At 49.6% G+C, this 20,955-nt stretch overlaps 2 protein-coding genes across 8 annotated transcripts in view; one reads left to right on the top strand and one right to left on the bottom strand.

The window, feature by feature from the left end:
• Positions 1-2,717: 2,717 nt before the first annotated feature.
• Positions 2,718-11,786, top strand: CERS2 (ceramide synthase 2). 4 transcript variants are annotated; one of them, XM_027534287.1, is made up of 11 exons: positions 2,718-2,983; positions 7,927-8,100; positions 8,524-8,641; positions 8,822-8,940; positions 9,148-9,205; positions 9,322-9,372; positions 9,610-9,702; positions 9,878-10,006; positions 10,219-10,325; positions 10,452-10,605; positions 10,784-11,786. In XM_027534287.1, the coding sequence occupies exons 2-11, from the start codon at positions 7,928-7,930 to the stop codon at positions 10,922-10,924; spliced, it is 1,143 nt and encodes a 380-aa protein (XP_027390088.1). In that variant the 5' UTR covers positions 2,718-2,983; position 7,927; the 3' UTR covers positions 10,925-11,786. The 4 variants fall into 4 exon arrangements, with proteins under 4 accessions (XP_027390088.1, XP_027390114.1, XP_027390095.1 ...); XM_027534313.1 differs by lacking the exon at positions 2,718-2,983 and adding an exon at positions 3,334-3,360; XM_027534294.1 differs by lacking the exon at positions 2,718-2,983 and adding an exon at positions 4,306-6,763.
• SETDB1 (SET domain bifurcated histone lysine methyltransferase 1) overlaps positions 11,727-20,955 on the bottom strand; it is a 32,435-nt gene continuing 23,206 nt past the window's right edge. The window contains exons 15-22 of one of the 4 annotated variants that reach the window (XM_027534260.1): positions 16,533-16,702; positions 15,383-16,011; positions 14,516-14,544; positions 14,269-14,401; positions 13,615-13,780; positions 13,055-13,266; positions 12,708-12,796; positions 11,727-12,532 (exon numbers count right to left, since the gene is read on the bottom strand). In XM_027534260.1, the coding sequence (XP_027390061.1) occupies positions 12,415-12,532; positions 12,708-12,796; positions 13,055-13,266; positions 13,615-13,780; positions 14,269-14,401; positions 14,516-14,544; positions 15,383-16,011; positions 16,533-16,702 (1,546 nt within the window). In that variant the 3' untranslated portion in view covers positions 11,727-12,414. Of the gene's footprint in view, positions 12,533-12,707; positions 12,797-13,054; positions 13,267-13,614; positions 13,781-14,268; positions 14,402-14,515; positions 14,545-15,382; positions 16,012-16,532; positions 16,703-19,432; positions 20,561-20,955 lie in introns of those variants that run through there. The other 3 variants (XM_027534273.1, XM_027534268.1, XM_027534280.1) reach the window with 3 other exon arrangements.

The following is a 20,955-nucleotide window of genomic DNA, read 5'->3' on the forward strand; positions in this document are numbered from 1 at the left end:
TGATAGCTTAATGGAGGGCATCCTATTTTCATTTTGAGTTCTCTCAGGACTCATCATCCTGGCAGCTATAATACGATGGCTTGATGGCTGCAATATCCTTTCTTTACTGATATGGTAGGCAAAATTTTTTCATTCAGAAGGGCATGACTGACTTGGGGTCTCCTCTTAGGAGGACAAGCAGCAAGTAACATACAGAGCCATAGCTGTTGACTCATGAAAACTTGTTCAGCTCTAGGTCCATATTGCTTTTCTGCACTCTGCATGGGTTTCAGAATACACAGAAATTCCTCCTGGCTATTTCTCCTCTTGTTATAAAACTTTTTCTCCCCAGAATTCCTTGCATCTTAATCCCGCTGCTCATGTTTTGGCCAAGCTCTACTCTTTTTATCCAGAGTCTTGTGTATTACACAGGCAAGCCTGACCTGGGAAGACCAAGACCCATTTCCACAACTAGAGTCCACATCTTTGCCTGCTCCAGATACCTAAATCCCCGGCCAAAGGCCTATTTGTGTCCTGTGCCTCTGGACACCTCAGCAGCCCATACAGAGGAAGTGAGTCACTGCAAGGCGGGCAGCTTGGGGCACTGTGGGCGTGGCCATGCCAGGCCTGGGCCATGGGGGATGGGTCAGAGTGATCAAGAGCTCCTGGTCCAAACTATGCAGAGAGAGAGAGAGAGGGAGAGTGAGTTTCTAAATTGGTTGTGCTCAGTTGCTCAGTCATGTCCAAGTCTTTTGGGACCCTATGAACTGTAACACGCCAGGCTTCTCTTCCATGGAATTTTCCAGGCAAGAATACTGAAGTGGGTTCCATTTCCTACTCCAGGAGATCTTCCTGACCCAGGGATTGAACCTGCGTCTCTTGCATTGGCAGATGGATTTTTTACCACTGAGCCACCAGGGAAGCCCCTTCTAAACAGGCAGCATCATTCAAATGCTGCCTGAGGTCCAGTTTCTCTTTCTCCATCCATCTTCTTTGTCTCCTGGGGGAGGGGTATACCCTCTTATCTTTACTTTTCAGGCCTGTCTATTCAGCTTCAGCCCCAAACTTCCCCTCCCACTGCTATCTTAAAGTTAACTGGTCTTCAGTGCTCTGAGGAATCATTTATAAAGTCTGGTGAGGGCCTTGGGGAAGTCTAGGAAAATTTCCTGAGAAAAGGGTTCAGAAACTAAAGGAGGAAAGCCAAGTAAGACAGATCTGGGGAGGGGGTAGAGAGGTACCCAAAGTTTAGCTGGGGCCCAAAGAGGAGACACTGGAACCCTACTGGAAAAGGGAAGCTGGGGCGGGAACTCAAGAAAGGTGGGGGGAACTTGGGAATGGGAGGGGGTGGGGGTGGGTGGGTTGTAGCCTAGGTGTAGAAAGGATATGACTTGCAAATAAAGGAGTTTACCCTTTGGCAAAGGAATTAAAGGCTGGAGGGATTGCTGGGAACTGGAAAATCAGGCAAATCTGGGGCTGAAAAAGGCTAGAGTCCCCTGGGTACTGGTTCAGTGGTGAGGGGCCAGGGGGTGGCCCAACAAGTTTCATTCCCCCCCTGTTGGCCTGGGCTGGGGGGCCCACTGCAAAAGCAAAGGAAAAGTTGGAAATCAGACAGCTTCTGCCTCTTTACCTCTCCAGATAGTGTCTTCAGTGAGGACCAAGCTCTCAAACTGGATGAGTGAAACATCATATTATTTCTTAAGAGAACTGTCAAAACACCTGAACTTGACTAGATAAACCCTGAAACAAGGGTTCTACCTGTCAGAGGTTCTACCTGTCTCGGTATAAAAACACCAACATTTCATTAAGGTAAAAAATGGTTACCTCTGCTAGGCGGGCCCTCTTTAAACAAACCCTCAAACACATCTTAGTCACACTCTGTCCTTAGGAATCAAGGCCAGTTTTCTAGGATAAACATGTTACATCTTCCTGAAACATCAATTTTACCAGTCTAGGGGAAAAACATTTTAAAATATGAATTTTTGAACACGGATAAGCAGTGGTCTAGATTGAAATCTCAGATACGTTTTACATAGCAAAAGTTGGGGACTGGCTCCTTCAGAGTCTGCCGGCAGTAGGGTATGTGTGCCACTGTGGGGTAGATTTTACAACACTGGTGTGGAAACGGTGAGGATTTTAAGGCCGAGCTGGGGTGGGGGACGCCCTAGGGGTCCCAGCCGAATCTCGAGGGCCCGCTGCCCGGGTCGGTTCTGGAGAGAGAGGTGCTGGGCCTCGGCGCGCGGGCCTTGGGAAGAAACCGCAGGGGCTGCGGGGGCCGGGAGCCGGGGCGCCCTCCTCTCTCCGCTGCCCGGTGGGGCTGGAGGTGGGAAGTGTGGCCACCGGTCTGGCCGCTGAGAGAACTGGGGGCCGCAGCCGGCCGGAGGGCGAGGGCCGCACTTGGGGGCTGCCGGGGTGGTGCAGGGGCACGGCCGTTCCGCGCCCCGAGCCCCTCGCGGGTTTGTCCCGGGGTCCTCGGAGCGCGCCCCTAACCGAGAGACCAGAGGCTGGGAGACCCCACACTGCCTCCCTCATCGGGGGCTTCTTCCCCCCGGTGCAGCGCCTGCAGTGGGCCTCCGCCGCCCGCCGGGTGCAGCGAGGGCTCAGCTCCCAAGCTTCCACCGCCCGCCCCCGGCCGGGGAGGGGGCGGTGGCAGGCGGCGGGCGCTGGGCGCGGCTACCCCGCGCGGAGGCCCGGGCCCCGCCGCGCGCCCGCCCGCCCTCCTCTCCCCTTCCGTCGCCGGGCCGTAGGCCCACGCCCAGTCTCCCGGCTGCTGTGTTGCTCGCGGCCTTTCTTTCCCGGGCTGGCTGGGCTCGCTCTCGGCTCGGCTGGGCTCGGCGGGCGGCGGGAGGAGGAGGAAGGAGGGAGGGAGCGGGCAGGCAGGCGGGCGGAAGGGGGAGGAGAGGAGCGAGCGGAGCCAGTCCGGAGGGGGCCCGGAGCTCGGACGAGGGGAGAGACGGAGCAGCGGCTCCCGGCCGGGCCAGCTCCGCGACGCCGCAGCCGCCGCCGAGTGAGTCGGAACCCGCGCCCGGGAGTCCGCGGCGCCGCGCGCAGGGGTGGGGAGGCACGGGGCGCGGAAAAGTTGGGAGAACTGCGGGGGCCGCGAGGACGCGGCTCGGCGGCCAGGGCCTGGCGGGGCCGGGAGCGGGCCGTGGAGCGGAGCGAGGCGCGGGCGCACACCCTCGGGCGGCCGGCGCTGGGCGCCGCCGCTGGCTCTGGGGCCTCTGCCCCGCGCGCTCATGGCGGCGGCGGGCCTGGCGGAGGGCGGGCCGGAGCGCCTCGCGGGAGCGGCCGGGCCCCCAGCGCCGCCTGAGGGCAGGCTGGCCGGCCGCCCGGGCGTCCTCGAGCGCGCCGCCCGGAGCGCGGAGGAGTCCTCCTGGGCAACAGGTAGGAGCTGGGAGTTGAGGACGCGGGGCTGCCCACGGACGGCCGAGCCTCCGGCGCCCTTTTTTGGGGAGGAGAAAGTCCGGTGAGCAGTTGCACGAGAGCCCCCTGCTTGGCAGAGAGCCCGCGGCGCGGCCCCTGGCTGGGGAATCCCGTGGCTAGAGTGAGAGGAGAGTGAAGCTTTTTCTAATCGGTTCACTGTGCCCACTCCGGGAGGGAGGTCAGGGCGTCCATGTGCTTAACGGGAAACAGGAAGGAGTGGCTCAGAGTGTCTGCCCCTGGCCCCCGCCCCGTGGCTAAGGCTCTTATACCGTTATGGGGTGTGTGGGGCAGGGGTAGGGGGAGCTGCTGGTGAAACTGGTTTTCTGGGCCTCCCTTTGCTAATTTCTGGCCCGGAGGCTCTCTGGCAAGTAGGTTAATTGCATGTGTGGGGTTTTAATCTGTGGCCTGAGTTTAGAGGTTCACTTCCTAAGGTAGACTCTTGGTGTCAAAATCTGATCGATTCTTCACCTGAGTTGCCAGGTACAGGAGATAGGGGGTTCTGAGGATCCTGAGGAATGGAGTGAGCCCCTCTTTCTGGAGAAGTGAATCAGGAAAGGCCTCCAGCAGGCAGTCACTCCCACATCTGTCTTAGCGGAGGTTGCAGTCCCATAGCGGAGTCCAGGTGGCTGGGCCTAATGTGGGTGGCTGACTGGGCTTGTGATGGTGCTCCTAAGGGTAAGGACTGTCTGCAGCCTCCTCCCTCAGGGCCTGACCCTAATCATACAGTGACCTGCACAAACCCTGTTTTGAAGAGAGAGAGAGTTCCTTGTCTTCCTTGGTACCCCACAGTCCACTCCCTTCACTGGGGCCTCTGGCCGGCTTCCCCTCTGGGAGGGAGGGCCTTCACTTTCCCGTCACTGGCCACAGGCTGGCCGATCCTTCACTGTGCCTTTAGCATGCCCCCTGCCCGCCCAGCCCCCCACATCCCCATCTACTTCCTGAATTTGCCAGTCATTCTCTCCCTCTGGGGGCTGTAATCTCCTGCAGTCTTTGGCTGTGTTGGGGCCACAGAAAAACTAAAATTTTGAGACCTCTACTTCAGCCTGGAGGGATGACACACCTCTTCTTGGCTTCATCCATTGCTCACAGCTTTCTAGTTTGTGACCTGGTGTAGCTGCCTGAAAAAGTTTTCAACAAGCTGGACTATTCAGGTCCTCTGCCACTTCTTTCCACTTCTTTTTTGTAGACCGCCAGGCTCCAGTGAAAGCTGGGAGCCTCTGGGATCCTGTCTTTGTCACTCTCTCTTCCCTTACTGATTGTATTGTATCTTCTTCAATTATTTCTCCACACTCTGAGAGCCGTTGGGACTATTATCACGTTGAGTCTGTGAGATCTCTTCCTCATAGCCTCAAACTTCTGCCCTCCTAGCAGACTGGGTCTACAAGTCCCCTTGGGGACTCTCTGCCCCTTTTCATCTGTCTGTGGGAGTCTGGGATGGGTCAGTCAGAGTTGGGCAAAAGGTAGCAGCTGGGTGGAGCTCTGTTCAAGTTCCTGGTAATCCAATGCCCATGAAATCCCTGCTCAGCTGGCCGTTCTCCAGCCTGTGCCTCATAAAGTGGTGTCTGTGTCTCTGAGGCAGGTGTATTTGTGCATGAGAGAGACAGAGACACATACACATGCACACACCCTATTGTTTCTTCATGTGTGTGGGGGAGTAAATCGTTTGAGTGGAAAAATACCTACAGGTGTGATTTTCTCCACCAGGAAATTAAGTAATGTGACCCAGAAAAGCAAGCACGAAGGCACATTCCCTTTTCTTGACCCACCTTTTTGTTGGTGGGATCCATTGCTTGGCTTGGTGTGCCAGGGACGCCACTGGGAGTGGACTGGTAGGTTCTGTGGGGATGTATAAGTGCAGCTGGCGGGCCTGGCCCAGGAGCCCCTATTGTCTTCCCTTCCCCCTCACATGGAGTCCGAAGTCCTGACCCTGCTGAATCTGGTGCCTCTTCCTGCTGGGCTAGGCTCCAGGGGTGAGGGGCAGGGTCCAGGCCACCACTCCTCTGCTAATGGAAGTGCTGGGCAGTAGGGGAGGGCTGTGGTCACAGAAAGCCTGAAACCCGGGGGTGAGAGAGCCCCCATTCACAACTCCCAAAACATCACACTCTCTGCTCACACCATCTTCTGCTGTCCCTGTTTGGAGCAGGCAGGGGCCAGGTGCTACCTTGTCCTGGGATTGAGATAGTTGCGCTGTCCAGGCGCTTGCCTTTGACCCATCTCTGACTTTCTGCCTGCTTCTCTGCCTCCTCACCTTCTTTGTAGGCATGAGGCATTCCTGGGCCCCCGGGAGTCATGGAGAGGGACTCTATGCTTGGCCTCCAGGATCCCAGCCAGCCCTCTGAGTCTTTTTAATCCTCAAAATATCTGTGACAAAAGAAACTTACCTGCCGGTTTCCACTGACCAGGGTAGGAATGGGGCCCAATGTCTAGGCCAGACAGTACCCTTGGCTTTAGTCCTCAATGGAGGACAAATTGGGCCCCAAGGGACTAGCAGTCAGGTGACTGAGTCAGGTCTGTTTCTTCACCTCCAATCAGACTAAGCAAAGAAGGTGGCAAGAAGAGCTGGAGGGGTGCCACCGCATGTAGGCTTTCTGCCTTGTCCCTTCTTTACTAAATTTTCTACAACTTCTCTCAAAGAAAAAAGTGTGTCTGTGTGCACTGTCGTGTGGGGAGAGTTCTACTCTGATAACTGTGTTTAGTTTTGTTCAGTTCCGAAGGCTTCCATCTCTTTAACTAATTAAATATTTATTCTGGCCAAGGTGGAGAGGGAAGGGGCAGTGTCCTCAGGAGCTGAGGCCTGGAATGTGTGTGTGTGTGTGTGCGTGCGTGTATGTGTGTAGAACCCGTGCTGTTGGGGGCGGGTGGAGCTGAAACTCCTTTACTGTCAGAGCTGCCCTCTGCTTTCATCTGAAAGAGCAGTGACCAGGAGTGGGGACAAGAGGGTAAAGTCCTTGAGCTGAAATGCTGACCCGTGACAGGCTGAGAGGGATTTCGCAAGTGCTTCTGTGGTGGGTGGGGGCGGAGCTGTGGAGCAGCCCAGCTCAGCTGTGATATGATCAGCCTTCAGCGAGGCACCGGTTGGTCTCCAGTTCACAGCAGAGAACAATCTCCCAACTCTATTTCCTCCGCAGCAGGGAGGGGACCACCTTCCTTCTGTGTCAGCTTTTAGTCTCAAGGCCAGCCTGGAGACCACCTACCTGGCCTCCCTCCTCGGAGGATGAGGGCTTGGTAGCCTGGAAGCTTTGCCCTTGTCATCCTACTGGGTTCACTGCTGAGTCCTAGGACTGCCAGTTGTGTGGACCACCATCGCTGATTCTACACCATCATCTTGCTCCTTCTCTCAGCTCCAAGCAGCTGCTGTTCCCGCGTGAGCCTCAGATCGTACCTTCCTTCACTTGGTATCCAAGTGGTCACCACCACCCTGTAGATCCTTTCTCTTTCCGTGGACGAAACGGGGGAGGGAGGTGGTACAAAGCAGCAGCTCTTTCCTGAGCACTGAGGGTATTTGTGATGGGTGTTCCCTGAGCAGACTAGTATTTTATTTTCCAAAGGAGCCTTAATCCAAGTAGCTCCTAATTCTACCAGATGTCTTAGTCTGCTGTATCGACTCTCTATCCTCCAACTCCTGACTCCCTGCAGCCTTGTCTTCATTTTGTTTCTGAGAATAGGCTTCACATAGAGTCCTTCTGCCTTATGTTTGGGAATGGATGGCTTGGGCATGGGCTATTAATTTTGTGTGCAGTATTTTGATGTCCATTGATTGTCCTTGAGCTCAGCACTATTTGGGGGCATGATTTTGGTTTATTCTGGCCTCTTAATTTTCCCTAGGACCTGCTGCCTCAGTGGGTTATAGGGAAGGGGGAGAAAGGTCTTGCCCCAGCCCTGCAATCCTTTCTTGGGCTCCCTGGCAAGGAAGCTTCCAGTTATGGGTTGATTTGGGAGCTCTGATGGTTCAGATGGTAAAGAATCTGCCTGCAATGCAGGAGACCTGGGTTTGATCCCTGCCTCAGGAAGATCCCTTGGAGAAGGGATTGGCTACCCACTCCTGTATTCTTACCTGGAGAGTTCCATGGACAGAAACCTGGCGGGCTCAGTCCATAAAGTTACAAAGAGTCGGATATGACTGAGTGACTAACACATGGGAGGTCTAGGAAGAGGTTGGAGGGTGGGGGGAAGGGATGATGACTCTGATTTCACTTAAGATTTTTGGCCACGGCTTCTAGGCTAGATCCTGTCTAGTTTCCGTGTAAGAATAGCAAAATGATGGCGAGACCCCAAGGTTCTTGTCTAGGGAATCAGGACTTCCAGGGGATGTTAATGTCACCTTTGGTTGATATTAAGAGTAACTGTTAGAACTGGAAAGCCACTATATTACAGATGGGCACACTGATTCATCCACATGGCCAAGACCAGAGCCCAGGGCCTGAGTCTTTGCCCCTGCTCTTTTTGTTACACTGTGAAAACTGTCTTCCGTCTCCTTCTGCACTGCTGCCTGCTTTGATGCCCTCTACTTCTCCCTTCCTCACTCAGGATGCTCCAGACCTTACATGACTACTTCTGGTGGGAACGGCTGTGGCTCCCTGTGAACTTAACCTGGGCTGATCTAGAAGACCGAGATGGACGTGTCTACGCCAAAGCCTCTGACCTCTATATCACACTACCCCTGGCCTTGCTCTTCCTCATCATTCGATACTTCTTTGAGCTGTGAGCATACCAACCTACCCCCATGCCTTCCTTGGCTCCCAGCTGCAGTTTCTTGTACTTCAAGTTTGTCTCTTGCTGTTTAATTGGTCCTGCACACTGGTGTTCTCACCACCCAGGTCCCTGCCTACTGTGTGCCCCCCACTAAAGGCAGCATTGTCTTTCTGAGGGCTCAGCACCCCCAGGCCCATTCCTTCAATGGTTATTTGTTCTTGCCCTCCACCCGCCTGGTGGCTAGTGAACACAGGCAGCTTTGTCAGCTATGGGCAGCCCAAGGCAGCCAGAGAGGGGGTTGCTGGGAAACTGAGGCCCAGGATAAAGTTGCCTGAGCTTGCAATATCCCCCTCCAGGCCCTCTAGTTTAGGGGCTAACAGGCTTGCCTGCTTCAAGAGAGTCAGACACCCCTCACTCCTATCCCTTCCCCAGTTACGTGGCTACACCACTGGCTGCCCTCCTGAATGTCAAAGAGAAAACCCGGCTGCGGGCACCTCCAAACCCCACTTTGGAGCATTTCTACATGACCAGTGGCAAGCAGCCCAAACAGGTATGAGCTGCAGACCCTGTTCTGGGAGTTACTGAGTCCTGGTAGGGAGTGAGGAGGTGGGGTGCAGAAATGGGAAGGCATCTCCCCTTCCCTTCAGATGGGGCCAACTTGGGTCATTACTGGCAGAGGGGCGGGGAGGGCGAGTGAAGCAGAACATAATGGGCTTCTCACCCCACCCAGGCAGATGTGGAGCTTCTGTCACGGCAGAGCGGGCTCTCTGGCCGCCAGGTAGAGCGCTGGTTCCGCCGCCGTCGCAACCAGGACCGGCCCAGTCTCCTCAAGAAGTTTCGAGAAGCAAGGTAGGGGCAGTTGAGGCAAGAGAAACTGGGTGGCAGAGGAAGGTCTACTGTGTTTTGCTGGGAGGTGGGGCTGCAGCTGTATGTGGAGAAATTACTCCCGGGTGAGGAGGCACATTTGGTTGAGTATTTCCTTGAGAGGGTATCTGGGGGGAGGGCTGCGCCGTTCTTCCATTCCACTCTCCTAGCCATGTCTGCTTCCTCTTCCAGCTGGAGATTCACATTTTACCTGATTGCTTTCATCGCCGGCACGGCCGTCATTGTAGACGTGAGTGGGGATTACTTGGGGAGGGCAAGTGGGGGAGTAGGTTCTCTGGCAAGGTGGGGTGAAGCCCAGAATTTAGGTGCCTCCTCCTTTAACCTCTTATTACCATTTCTCTGCAGAAACCCTGGTTCTATGACCTGAGGAAAGTTTGGGAGGGATATCCCATACAGGTACATGATGGGTCCTGATTCCTTATATGGGGTAATTAGTCCTTATGTGGGGTGAGAATCAGTGTAGGATAGGATTGGGACATACACATCCTTGTGAAGAGTTGATCTCAGACACGTGGCAGAAGGGACTGCAGTCATGGTGTTAATCTTAAGTGCAAGGAGGGCTGGGTTTGGAGAGGCGAGACCATTGGGTCCAGTGGCTCTGGGGTCCGTTAAACTTCCTCTTTTCTCTCTCAGAGCATCATCCCTTCCCAGTATTGGTACTACATGATTGAACTGTCTTTCTACTGGTCCTTGCTCTTCAGCATTGCTTCTGACGTCAAGCGAAAGGTGAGTCATGGGGCTGTACCACTGAGTAGGAGCCAAAATGAAGCGCGGTATGAACCACCTCCCCTTTGACTTCTGGGTGCTTTGGATGGAGTTGTGGGATAAGTGGAATTAAAGGGGGAAGAACGGAAGCTAGGGAACAGGAAACAGTCCTCTGGAGGTTGCATCTTTTCTACAGGATTTCAAGGAGCAGATCATCCATCACGTGGCCACCATCATCCTCATCAGTTTCTCCTGGTTTGCCAATTACGTCCGAGCAGGGACTCTTATCATGGCTCTGCACGACTCTTCTGACTACCTGCTAGAGGTCAGGCTTCCTGGGCATTTCTTCAAGCCTAGAGACCTTGGTGCAGGTTCTTCTGTCCCTCTATCCTTTGCTTGGGGTAGTGGTGGGTGGGGGTGGGTGTTCCTGGGACCAAGGAGGTGGGGGCACAGAGCTAGTGTGGTTAAGTGGGATGTATGTATGAATGTATATGGGAGTCAGGAGCCCGTGATGATCGGTGGGGGCTATCTACACAGTCAGCCAAGATGTTTAACTACGCGGGATGGAAAAACACCTGCAACAACATCTTCATCGTCTTCGCCATTGTCTTCATCATCACCCGACTGGTCATCCTGCCCTTCTGGTGAGTAGGATACCAGACTAGACTGTTTGAAGAAATCAGGAATCTTCTCCCTGGCCCCATTTGTCTGTCCTCAGTCTTGACCCCCTCTTTTCTGTGTTAACAGTTCTTGTCTCTCCCCATCCCAAGGATCCTGCACTGCACGCTGGTGTACCCACTGGAGCTCTATCCCGCCTTCTTTGGCTATTACTTCTTCAATTTCATGATGGGAGTGCTACAGCTGCTGCATATCTTCTGGGCCTACCTCATTTTGCGCATGGCCCACAAGTTCATAACTGGAAAGGTAATGGTTCTGTCTCCATTCTGTAGGCCCTACTACTCTCAACTCTAGGAACGGCCCAAATTCCCTCCCATATCAGCAACCCTCTAAAACCTACTGTGGGGCCCTGGGTATAGCTGGAAAAAGCCCACCGAGAGAGGCAGTCCTTAGGGGTTGGTAACCCTGCTCATCCCTTTCACAGGTAGTAGAAGATGAACGCAGTGACCGGGAAGAAACAGAGAGCTCAGAGGGGGAGGAGGCTGCAGCTGGGGGAGGAGCAAAGAACCGGCCCCTGGCCAATGGCCACCCCATCCTCAACAACAACCATCGTAAGAATGACTGAACCATTGTCCCTGCTGCCCCTCAGATTAACGTATAAAGCCAAGGAAATACCCCACCCTCCCCACAGGGTCACTTTAAGCTCTGGGGAGAAGGAGAAAGCGAGAGGAGCGTGTTCTTCTCTGTGCCCCACCCCCTGCTACTGTCACCCAGTTGCCTTTAAACCAAATTCTTATCAGCCCATCTCCAGGAATGGGAGGTTGGCTATATCCTTTGTTGGGGGAGGGGGATTGGTCTTATTTTCCAAGTTGTCCTTTCTACTGATTTTGAGACCTTTCCTCAGTTCTGGGGGTGGGGGTTATAAGTCACATTCCTTACTCTTCAGAATCTGGCCCTGTCTGTCTGCCTTTGACTCCCTGACCTCCAGAGCCAGGGTCGTGCCTTACTGTCCCACCTGTGGGCCTCATTCTGCCAAAGTTGGACCAAGGCTCACCTTTCTAATCTCCCTAACTTGGACCAGAAACCAAAGCTGAGCTGACTTTTAACTTTTTCCCTTCTAAGATCCAAATGAACTGAGTGTAGGTGGGTGCACGTGACCCTTATCCTACCTCTGCCAAAAAGTGGGGGCCACAATGTGGACTGCTCAGACAGTCTTCTGTTACTTCTCTGCCAGCTGTCCCTGTAGTCACAGGTCCAAGATCTTACTGCCTCCTTTCTCTGGCCTCTTTCCCTAGGCTAGCTGGTTTGGAGTAGAATGGCAACTAGTTCTAATTTTTATTTATTAAACATTTGGGGTTTGGGTTTTAAAGCCTGAATTACAGCTAGCACCTGGCATTTCAGCAGAGGGACCACTTCAGACCAAAATGTACTGTTAATGGTTTTTTTTTTTAATTAAAATATATTAAAGATTAAGTAAAACATGGCAACAAGTGTTTGAGACTCTTATGAACTGAGAAGAGTGATCAACTAAATAAACTAAGGTAGTCTTCCTCATGCCTTCCTCATGGTTATGTAACCTTAAAAAATATCACATGGCAAATAAGAAAAAGCAAAGTAGAGAAAGGTCAGGATTAATGACAGCTGCCTGTTGGGAAGGGTGGGGGAAAAGCTCATCTCTCATCAAGACCTAGAACTGGGAACTGAGGGAAAGAAATCAAATCACAATCTTAGTTTTAACATCTTGTTACTTTCAAGAAACAATACAAACCAGGGATAGTAAAATACACAGCCCTCATTCTAGGAATAAAGTCTGTTAAAAGGATGAACACTTGAACAAATGTAGGATGGGAGGGGTGAGCCACAGGAGGACTGGAGGGATGTCAGGCCCAGGTTAGAGTGGTAACCTCTCCCACCCCCAGTGCCTCAGGAGGCAGGGGAGGGGCCCTGCCTGCTAGCACCGCAATGGAAGGGGTCTCCTGATCCAGAACCCCCATTTCTATCTACTAGGAGCTGGGGAGTAGCTAGACTAGAAACTTGGGGGTCAGAATTCAATAGTCAGGAAGACCCAGTTCCTGAGGAAAGGGCAGTTCAGAAGGTTAGGAGGAAGGCTGTCCTCTAAAGAAGACGCCCTCGGCATTCGATGGCCCCGCAGCAGCAAAGCAACTCCTTGCCTTCCACGCTGCCCACCTCATAGTTGTAGTCCCAGGTAAGCTCGGTGCCAGCCCGGATTCTCCTGAAGAGGAAGAGGAGGAAGGGGTGTGGTCAAACAGCAGAAACCCAGGCCTGCGATGACTGAATGTGCAGGGGGAGCTGGATCCCAGATGGAAGAGAGGCCCTTTGAATGTCCTGGCCCCTCCCCAACCTGGGCTTTTCCCACCCACCCATCCCCTTTCCTGATTCCCTCTTACTTGCTGGCGAAGAAGGCCACCCACGGGAAGCGGAGATCATGAGTATCCACGAAGACATTCTGGACAAACAGGTTAGGGCTGCAACTGTGCTGTAAGTTTAAGTACAGATTCACTTTGGAACCAAGGAAACAGAATCTGGTTTTGTGGGGTGAGTGAGAGCTGGATGAAAACAATGCCATTTGATCCTCCCATGGCAACAGAGATTTTGAAAGGCACCTCTTTAAAGATCCTTTGCAATCAAGAATTTTAATGAGAAAAGATGGGTTTATGGAGTTGTATTTAAAAGAACTAGAAATGTGAGGACTAGGGGATAACCAGCACATACAGGTGAGCGAAAGGGGTCTCACATTGAGGTAGCGGCCCAGGTTGCCTTCAAGCTTGGCATCGATGATGTAGCAAGACTCCTCCCCATCATAGAACTGGCGTGTGTTCTTACGAATGGGTGCACTCTCCCCCTTTTCCACAGATGCCATGTTGGTTGATTTAATGGCAATGCCATGGGTTGATTTCAAAGCAAAACCCCGGGTGGATTTTACTGCCACTTGGCGCTTCATTGGACCTGGAGAAGGAGAAGAATGGGGCTAGGTCCACCCCACCTCATGATTGGACCTTCTACTTCCTTTTTTTTCCTGCTTCCATTTTTATCCCACCCAGTGCACCTCAGGAATACCAATAAGCTGGGACTCTGAGGCAAAGGCCCAAGGTGGCAGTTTTTTTCAAGCAGGATTAGATCTGCTGGATACAGAAGCAGAGGGAAAAGAACTAGAAAGAACAGAGGGAGGGGATATGTCACACATTATTAACAGTTTAGCTGGAAGTCAGGGAGTCTTCCCAGGGATGCTTCCTAAGATCTGAATTTTTCCCCTACTGGTTCCTTCCTACTACTCCACAAATTCTTCCAGACTACCAGACATGTTCTTCTTGTCCTCAAAGTCATCCCCTTCAGAGCCAGAGGAGATGGTCTGGATATCATCACTGTCCACGGCTGCGGCTGAAGTCTGGCCAGCAGTGGGCTTCCGGCTGGTCCCACTTTCCCCCTCACTTTCTGTGCTGCTGGACAGGGTCAGGATATCCTGAGGAAGCAGAAGGGTGAAAAGAAGGAATAAGAGTAAATGGAGAGGGACTTCCCTGGTGGTCCAGTGGCTGGGATTCCACACTCCCAGGAGAGGGGACCTGGTGTGGATCCCTGGTCAGAGAACTGGATCCCACAAACTGCAACTAAAGAAGATTCTCCATGCTGCAAGGAAGATAGAAGATCCCGCGTGCAGCACCTGGGGCCTGGTGAAGCCAAAAAATATATATGTATAAAAAAAACGAGTAAATGCAAAGGACCTCTTGGAATCCCTGCTTTTAGGTACAGTTAGGCATGAAGGGGTTGAGACTATAGCAAGATTAGATGCTGGATGAAGGAAAATGAGGCAGGAAGTCAAGGCCAGAGAAAAAGGAAAATATCCAACAGTAATTACGGTGACAGACTTGACACGAGAAGAACGCTCCTTTACTCGCGCTCTAGAGTAAAACAGGAGGCTGGGTAAGGCACAGCTTGAGAAAGGCCACTTACATCAGGGTTTGGCTGAGCAGAGGCCATGAGTCGTCGGCTCTGATGCATACTAGTTTTACTTGGTGGGCGGCGAAGTCCTTCAGGCTTCACAGGAGAAGGATTGTAACCATAATTTCGAGAGCTTTCAGTAACTCTGATGGGAGAGGAAGACATGAGAGGGGTCAGGTTTACTGGCTGTTTCTCAGGCTGATTTTGTAGGCTCGAGAGAAGGAAGATTTGGAAACAGGTAAAAAAGCAAAGCACTTACATTGACATCCTGTTTCGGTCATCAGGGTCCTGGAAAACAGAGCGAGTGAACGGCTGAATGTCTCCATGGTTCTAGATAATATATCCAACAACTGTAGACTTCACCTCAGATGACCTCTAAAGATATCAGCCAGCGAGAGGTACACTATCTCAAGTGGGGTGTGTGTGGAGAAATTACTCTCCAACTTGAGAATAACGATCATTTTCATCAGGAAGCCCCACTGGGAGGGGTCTTTAACCCTTCCCAATAATAGGGCATTACAAAATGTGCATGGAAAACACCATGGGCAGAATATTCTAAGGACAAGGGACCGTTCACCACCTGTAATGTGCTAAGTTTCAACATCATTAAAAATATGTTAAGATCAATTCTTGTTTTTCTACTATAATGAAAACAATGATGTAGATAAATTGAGGTAGCAGTTTTAAAAAATTATTTTTAAATCCCCCACTTTGGAATGAATCAGGTACTTTCCCCACAGCAGGCTGATTTTAAAATAATTTGGTTCTTCAAACAAACACGGGGTCACAAGAATCAGACACGACTTAGCAACTACACCACCACAGGAATGTATCAGGGGGAAGATTAATCAGGTTTGCCATAAAAATCCATCAAATAAATCATCTGCATGTGAAGACTCATGGTGAGGGAATTCCTTGGCAGTCTATCCCGTGGTTAGAACTCTGTGCTTCCACTGCAGGGGACACAAGTTCAATCCCTGGTCAGGGAACTAAGATCCCCAAGCCATGTGGTATGGTCAAAAACGATAACAAAAGCACTCATGGTCTCGTCGTGAGATTGCGTTAAGTTTGTCACATCAAACTTATGTAACAGCCACAATTCTTAGAGTTTCCTGCCACTGCTTACCTCTTTCTTGGCCTGCTTGATGTCTCCCTCATCCTTGAAGCCAAGCCCTGAGGTGGAAGCCTTCTCAGCTTCCCCTCTGCTTCCCCCAGTGCGGCCTTCCCCACCTTCACTAGTCTTGAAGGATGAACGGCTATCAGAGTCAGCAAAGCCACCTTCACTGACACTGTTGCAGCTCAACCACGAGGCCACTTTGTTCTTAGGTGTCTCTTCAGAGGAAGGTGGATTGCAGCCACCTACAGGGATTGATGGAGGGACAGGAATATGTGGGGGCCCTAGGTCTGGGGGGCGAGAGTCCTTGGAAGACATCTCAGACAATCCATTCTCCTTCTGGCCCCGGGTCTGCCGTCGGGTAGCATAGCTGCGCCACACCGAGCTGGTGCTGAAGTCCTCGTCCTTACAGAAGTTGTCATCTGAGCTGTCGTCATTGGACTCCTCGGGGTCCTCTGTACCACTGTTGCCGTCTTCCTGGTCCTTCAAGTCTACACCACTGCTGTCAGAGGAGCAGGGGGCATCACTCTCATACCCCTCCTTGAAGTTCTCCACGCTCTCAATATGGTCCAGATTGGCAAAGTACTCATCACCCATTTCTAGGCCCTCCTTGTCAGCAAAGTCATCTGTCAGGATCTTCCCTGGGAATGAAGAGAAAGCCTTCCAGGGTTATGAGGAGCTTTTAGAAAGAATAAAGTTCATTTCATCAATACCTAGCCCCACAGTACAGAGTCAAATAACATTCATTATGGTCTCTTGTTTCCCTTTGATGATACCTCCTCCTTAGTGTCTTAACTGTGAGAGTAAGGGGAGCTTTAAATCTTGCCCTTTCTGCCACCCCATTCTCCCTAAGTTATGCTGAATCTCTGGGTAGAGTGATGTGGGGAAAAATGACACATGTCATTTTTTTCTAAAACCATGTCTCTCTCTGCTGAAACATGTCCACAATTTCATCCCTTTTTGTTCTTATTCTCCTGAAGCACTTTTGACCCTTCCTGATCCACTCAGACAGTCACATCACTCATGTTCTTTATAGAAGAAAATTCTGTCTTCTTCTTTCTCCTAGTTCACAGGTTAAGCATTTTATTCTTAAATTCAACTTGTCTCTGATTCAATGTTCCACCATGTTCTAACCCCAGAAAGCAACCCTTTCATCACTAACCTGCATAAATACAGACAAAGGAGCCTTTGGCAATGTCATCCAAGCAACGGATACCCCAGCCCTTGTTCTGGGTCTTGAAGAGCTGCAGACGAACCTGCAGGCCATGCTGTACCAACCGGTTTGTGCACATGTTAGGGTCACATTTGCAGCGTTTGTTACACTCATAAACTCTGGGAGGAGATCACAATAAAATCAATCATAACATGATCACTAGAGCATCTGTTACATTCACAGAACTGTTACAATTTTTAAGGTGTCATCATTTATCAGGTAATGATCTAAATAAGCAGACTTACTGAACTGTCTATGCTCTTCGATTTGTTTGGAAATATAGCTCAAAGAAATAACTCAGAAGGGGGAAAAGTGATTAATACAGATATTTATAGCACTAAAGACAGTTACAGTGAATAAAAGAATGCCCAACACCTGGAGAAAAGCTAAGCGAACCAGGATGTGAATATGGATTAAGAGCCATTAAAATACATCAGCCTGTAGAAACAGATACAATAAAATATATTTAAGGAAATCAGAAGCCCATATAATAGATACTGAAAGGGAGCAAAAGATGAGGAACTGGAAGTTCACGGGACTCTTGCTTTTGGTACTGATTTTCATTCTTTTATTCAGTGAACATTTATTAAACACCAAGAGCTATACTAGACAGTGGGAACACGGCAATGGAAAAGGTCATGATCACTCCTCTCAGGGAGCTCATTTCTATCTAGTTTAAGGTATTACAACTTAACTATTTAAAAAATAAACTATTGAAATTAATCAGAGAGCTAGTAAATATCAACATTAAAGGAAGATAATACACTGAGAAAACTGTCATATTCTTAGGGAGTATCTATTTTTATGCTCTATTTCATGTTATGATTTAACTTCTTACTTTTATGGTGTGTGAATTTAAGGAAGACAATTGCTTTTAGAAAGATGACAACAGTACAGTTAGTTGATGACATCAGTAAAATCTCTCTAGGCAAAGGTAACAGCAGCTTCTATTTACCAAGCACATATACTTTGTGTTTGGCATTATATCAATGCTTTATATACATTCTCTTATTCTATCCTTACAGCAGCCCTATAAAGGTATTTTTTTTAATTTATGAAAACATTAAAGCATAATACACATAGAGAGAAGAATATGTAAAAGTCTACAGCTCACCAATTTTTCACAAACTGAACACACCATGTAACCAATACCACATCAAGAAAGAACTTTGTTAGGTCTCTTAACACTCTACTGGGGTTGGGAAAGTATTAATGTTCATATCCTCTGTTAACTAAAACAGGATCAGTTTGGAAAGGACAAGTCCAGAATGTGAATTCAGGTGTAAGCACCACTAAGGGCTTCCCTGGTGGCTCAGCGGTAAAGAACTCACCTGCCAATGTAGGAGATGTGGGTTCAATCCCTGGGTTGGTAAGATCCCTGGAGAAAGACATGGCAGCCCACCCAAGTATTCCTGCCTAGGAAATCCCACAGATAGAGGAGCCTTGCGGGATACAGTCCATAGGGTTGGAAGAGTCAAGACAGGACTGAGTGATTGAACAACTACTACTAATCACCACCACATGGAACTTTCAGAACAGCTAACAGAGTACCATTCATCCATTCAACAGGATTTACGTGGTTACTATGTGCTGTGCCCTGGGTAAAATCTGCTGATGATACAATGGTAAGCAAGAGAAACAAGGTTCCTGCCCTCATGGAGATTACCTCTTAATGGAAAAAGAGACCAAAAACAAGTCAACAAATAAAATGAAAGTTGTCACAGATACTATAAAAGGACAAACTCTGAATGAGACAATTAAAGGAGTGAAAATGACCTAGTTTTAGAGTGACCAGGAAAGGTCTCTCTGAGGAGGTGACAGCAAAGCTGAGAGCTCAAGGTCAAAGAAGATAATCATGCAAACCACAGTGGAAGGATGCCAAGAAGAGGGCACAGTATGTACAAAGGCTCTCGAGGTAGGCTGGCAAACACTGAGTGAGCTGGATCCAGGCACTGAAGAGTATCAGTGTGGCTGGAACAGTTTTGGAAGGAGAGAGATAGGAAGGGGTCAGACAGTACACCGTCTTGTGATCCAAGATTAAGAGTCAGAATAAAACCCAAAGTGCAGTGGAAAGCTCTTGAAGAGTTTTAAGCAGGGGAGGAACATATTTGTGGTTATGTGAAAATACTTTTATGAAACATTTCAAACCTATAAAAAAGCTATAATGAACCCTCACAGCATTATCAAATCTAAACATTGTTACAGGATCCAATTTTATTACAAGTAAAACATCAATGATACAATGTAGCTAAAGCTAACAGCTGTCTTTTCCTTTGCTTAGTTTTCAATATGCATTCAGCTTAAATTTACGTCCTGATTTCCTCTGATGATACTCAGACACATCAGGCTTTCTATCAAACCCTCTTTCCCACAAGCTTCTCCTGCAGCCAAGTCTGATCTGCTCTCACACTGGCTGTTCTCTACATCTAGGGCACAGCTGTCAGCCTGGAAGCCCCCTTAACTTCACTATCATGTGGGATTCCCCTCACTCTTCTTTGGAGCTGGATCCACTGTTTCCTGGATCAGTATATGCCTTCCTCTGTCTTGTCTTTCCCCCTCACTTAGAACATTTCCAGTAACTTTCTGAGAGGGGAAATAATGGAAAAATCTGAGGTATTTCATGTCTAAAAAAATGTTAGCCTACTTTAACCCACAACTGATAGTTTTCCTGGGTTTAGAACTCTGGGTTAGGAATAATTTTCCTGTGCTTCCCTAGTGGCTGAGTGGTAAGGAATCTGCCGGCCAATGCAAGAGACACAGGTTCGCTCCCTGATCTGGGAAGATCCCACAAGCCACAGAGCAACTAAGCCCATGCAGCACAGCTACTGCACCTGTGCTCTAGGGCCCGGGAACTGCTACGAGCTCACGTGCACTACACACTGTGCCATGACAACGGGAGAGGCCGCCGTGGTGAGGGGCCTGTGCACGGACGGCAACTAGAGTAGCACCCCCCTTGTCACAACTAGAAAAGAGCCTGTGCAGCGACGAAGACCCAGCACAGGCAAAAATAAGAAACAAATAAAATTATATACATATAAAAGAAATAATTTTCCTTAGAATTCGGAATAGATTCCTTAATTGCCATCTAACTACAGACATTATTTTAAGAAGGCTGAAGTTACTCTGAATTCTTTTTGTGGTATCTTTCGCTTATGTAGAAAGTTTCAGTATTTTCTTTTTGTCCTCGGTGTGCTGTGGATATAATGATCATGTTTTACCACGTGCTTTAGTGGGCATCTATTTGCATCTGTTATGCTAGAACCTGATTTCACTTTGGAAACACAGACCCTTTCATTAAGGGGCAGCATCTGAATTATTTCACTGATCATTCTTTCCTCTTTGTCCTTCCTGTTAATTATGTATTGCTTACGTACTAGGCTAATTAGGTCACACATTCCTGTATATCCAACTTACCACATTATGTCCCACTTTGCTCACTGTCCTCTCTCTGCCTTGCCTGTCCTTCTCAATCTCACATGCTGATCTCATGTCTCTTCTCAGTCTTACATGTTTTTATCCCCTCTGTCCAATTTCCAGTTGCAGATCCCAGGACTTACTTCTGGGCACATTCTCTTTTCTATCATCAATGTTCTCTCCAGATGAACTCATCCAAGTTGTAACTACCACTCCTGAGCTGACGATTCCTAATTCTTTATGCCAGTCCTTACAGTTCTCTCTAGAAATCTCAATGCCTTCTTGACATTTCCACCTGGGTTGCCTAACAGACACCTCAAACTTAATGTGACCAGAACAGCTGAATTTCACTCCAACCTGCAACTCTAGCTCTAGTCTTCCATTTTGGTACAAAAACCAACACACACCTAGTTCTTCAAGTATAAAATTTAGGACTTGTCCTTGATTCTCTTCTCCTTCGCATTCCATAGTCAATCTATCACGTTCTGTAGCTCTATCTCCAAGTGCATCCCTGAGCACATGTGCCGCCAACTACTGAAGCTTGTAAGCCCCAGAGCTTGTGTCTGCAAACAGGAGAAATCATGGCGATGAGAAGCCTGTGCACCGCAACCAGAGAGTAGTGCTTCCCCAGCAACAGCTAGAGAAAAGTCTGCGCAGAAAGGGCAACCCACTACAGCCAAAAATAAATATATAAAATTATTAACAAAAAAACCATTTTCCTTAGAATTCTGAATAGATTACTCAATTGCCATCTAGTGTCTAGCATTATTTTGAGAAGGCCGAAGTCACTGTGAATCACTTCTCTTTTGTGGTATCTATCTTCTCATTTCTACTGCCACTTTCATTCTAGGACAAGCCCAGCAACCACCACTTCTTACCTGTGTTCCTGAAATTATCTAATTGAGCTTCCAAATTCTATTGCTGCTGCCCTAGAGCTTATTTTTCACAGAGAAGTCAG

Source organism: Bos indicus x Bos taurus, chromosome 3 (assembly GCF_003369695.1).
Source record: "Bos indicus x Bos taurus breed Angus x Brahman F1 hybrid chromosome 3, Bos_hybrid_MaternalHap_v2.0, whole genome shotgun sequence".
NCBI lineage: Eukaryota > Metazoa > Chordata > Mammalia > Artiodactyla > Bovidae > Bos > Bos indicus x Bos taurus.

Bases quoted from the DNA above. Each gene is read 5' to 3' on its own strand.
- CERS2 (XM_027534287.1), top strand. From the start codon at position 7,928: ATGCTCCAGACCTTACATGACTACTTCTGGTGGGAACGGCTGTGGCTC. The intron at 8,101-8,523 runs GTGAGCATACCA...TCCCTTCCCCAG, and splicing joins ATTCGATACTTCTTTGAGCT to TTACGTGGCTACACCACTGG. The intron at 9,703-9,877 runs GTGAGTCATGGG...TCTTTTCTACAG, and splicing joins CTTCTGACGTCAAGCGAAAG to GATTTCAAGGAGCAGATCAT.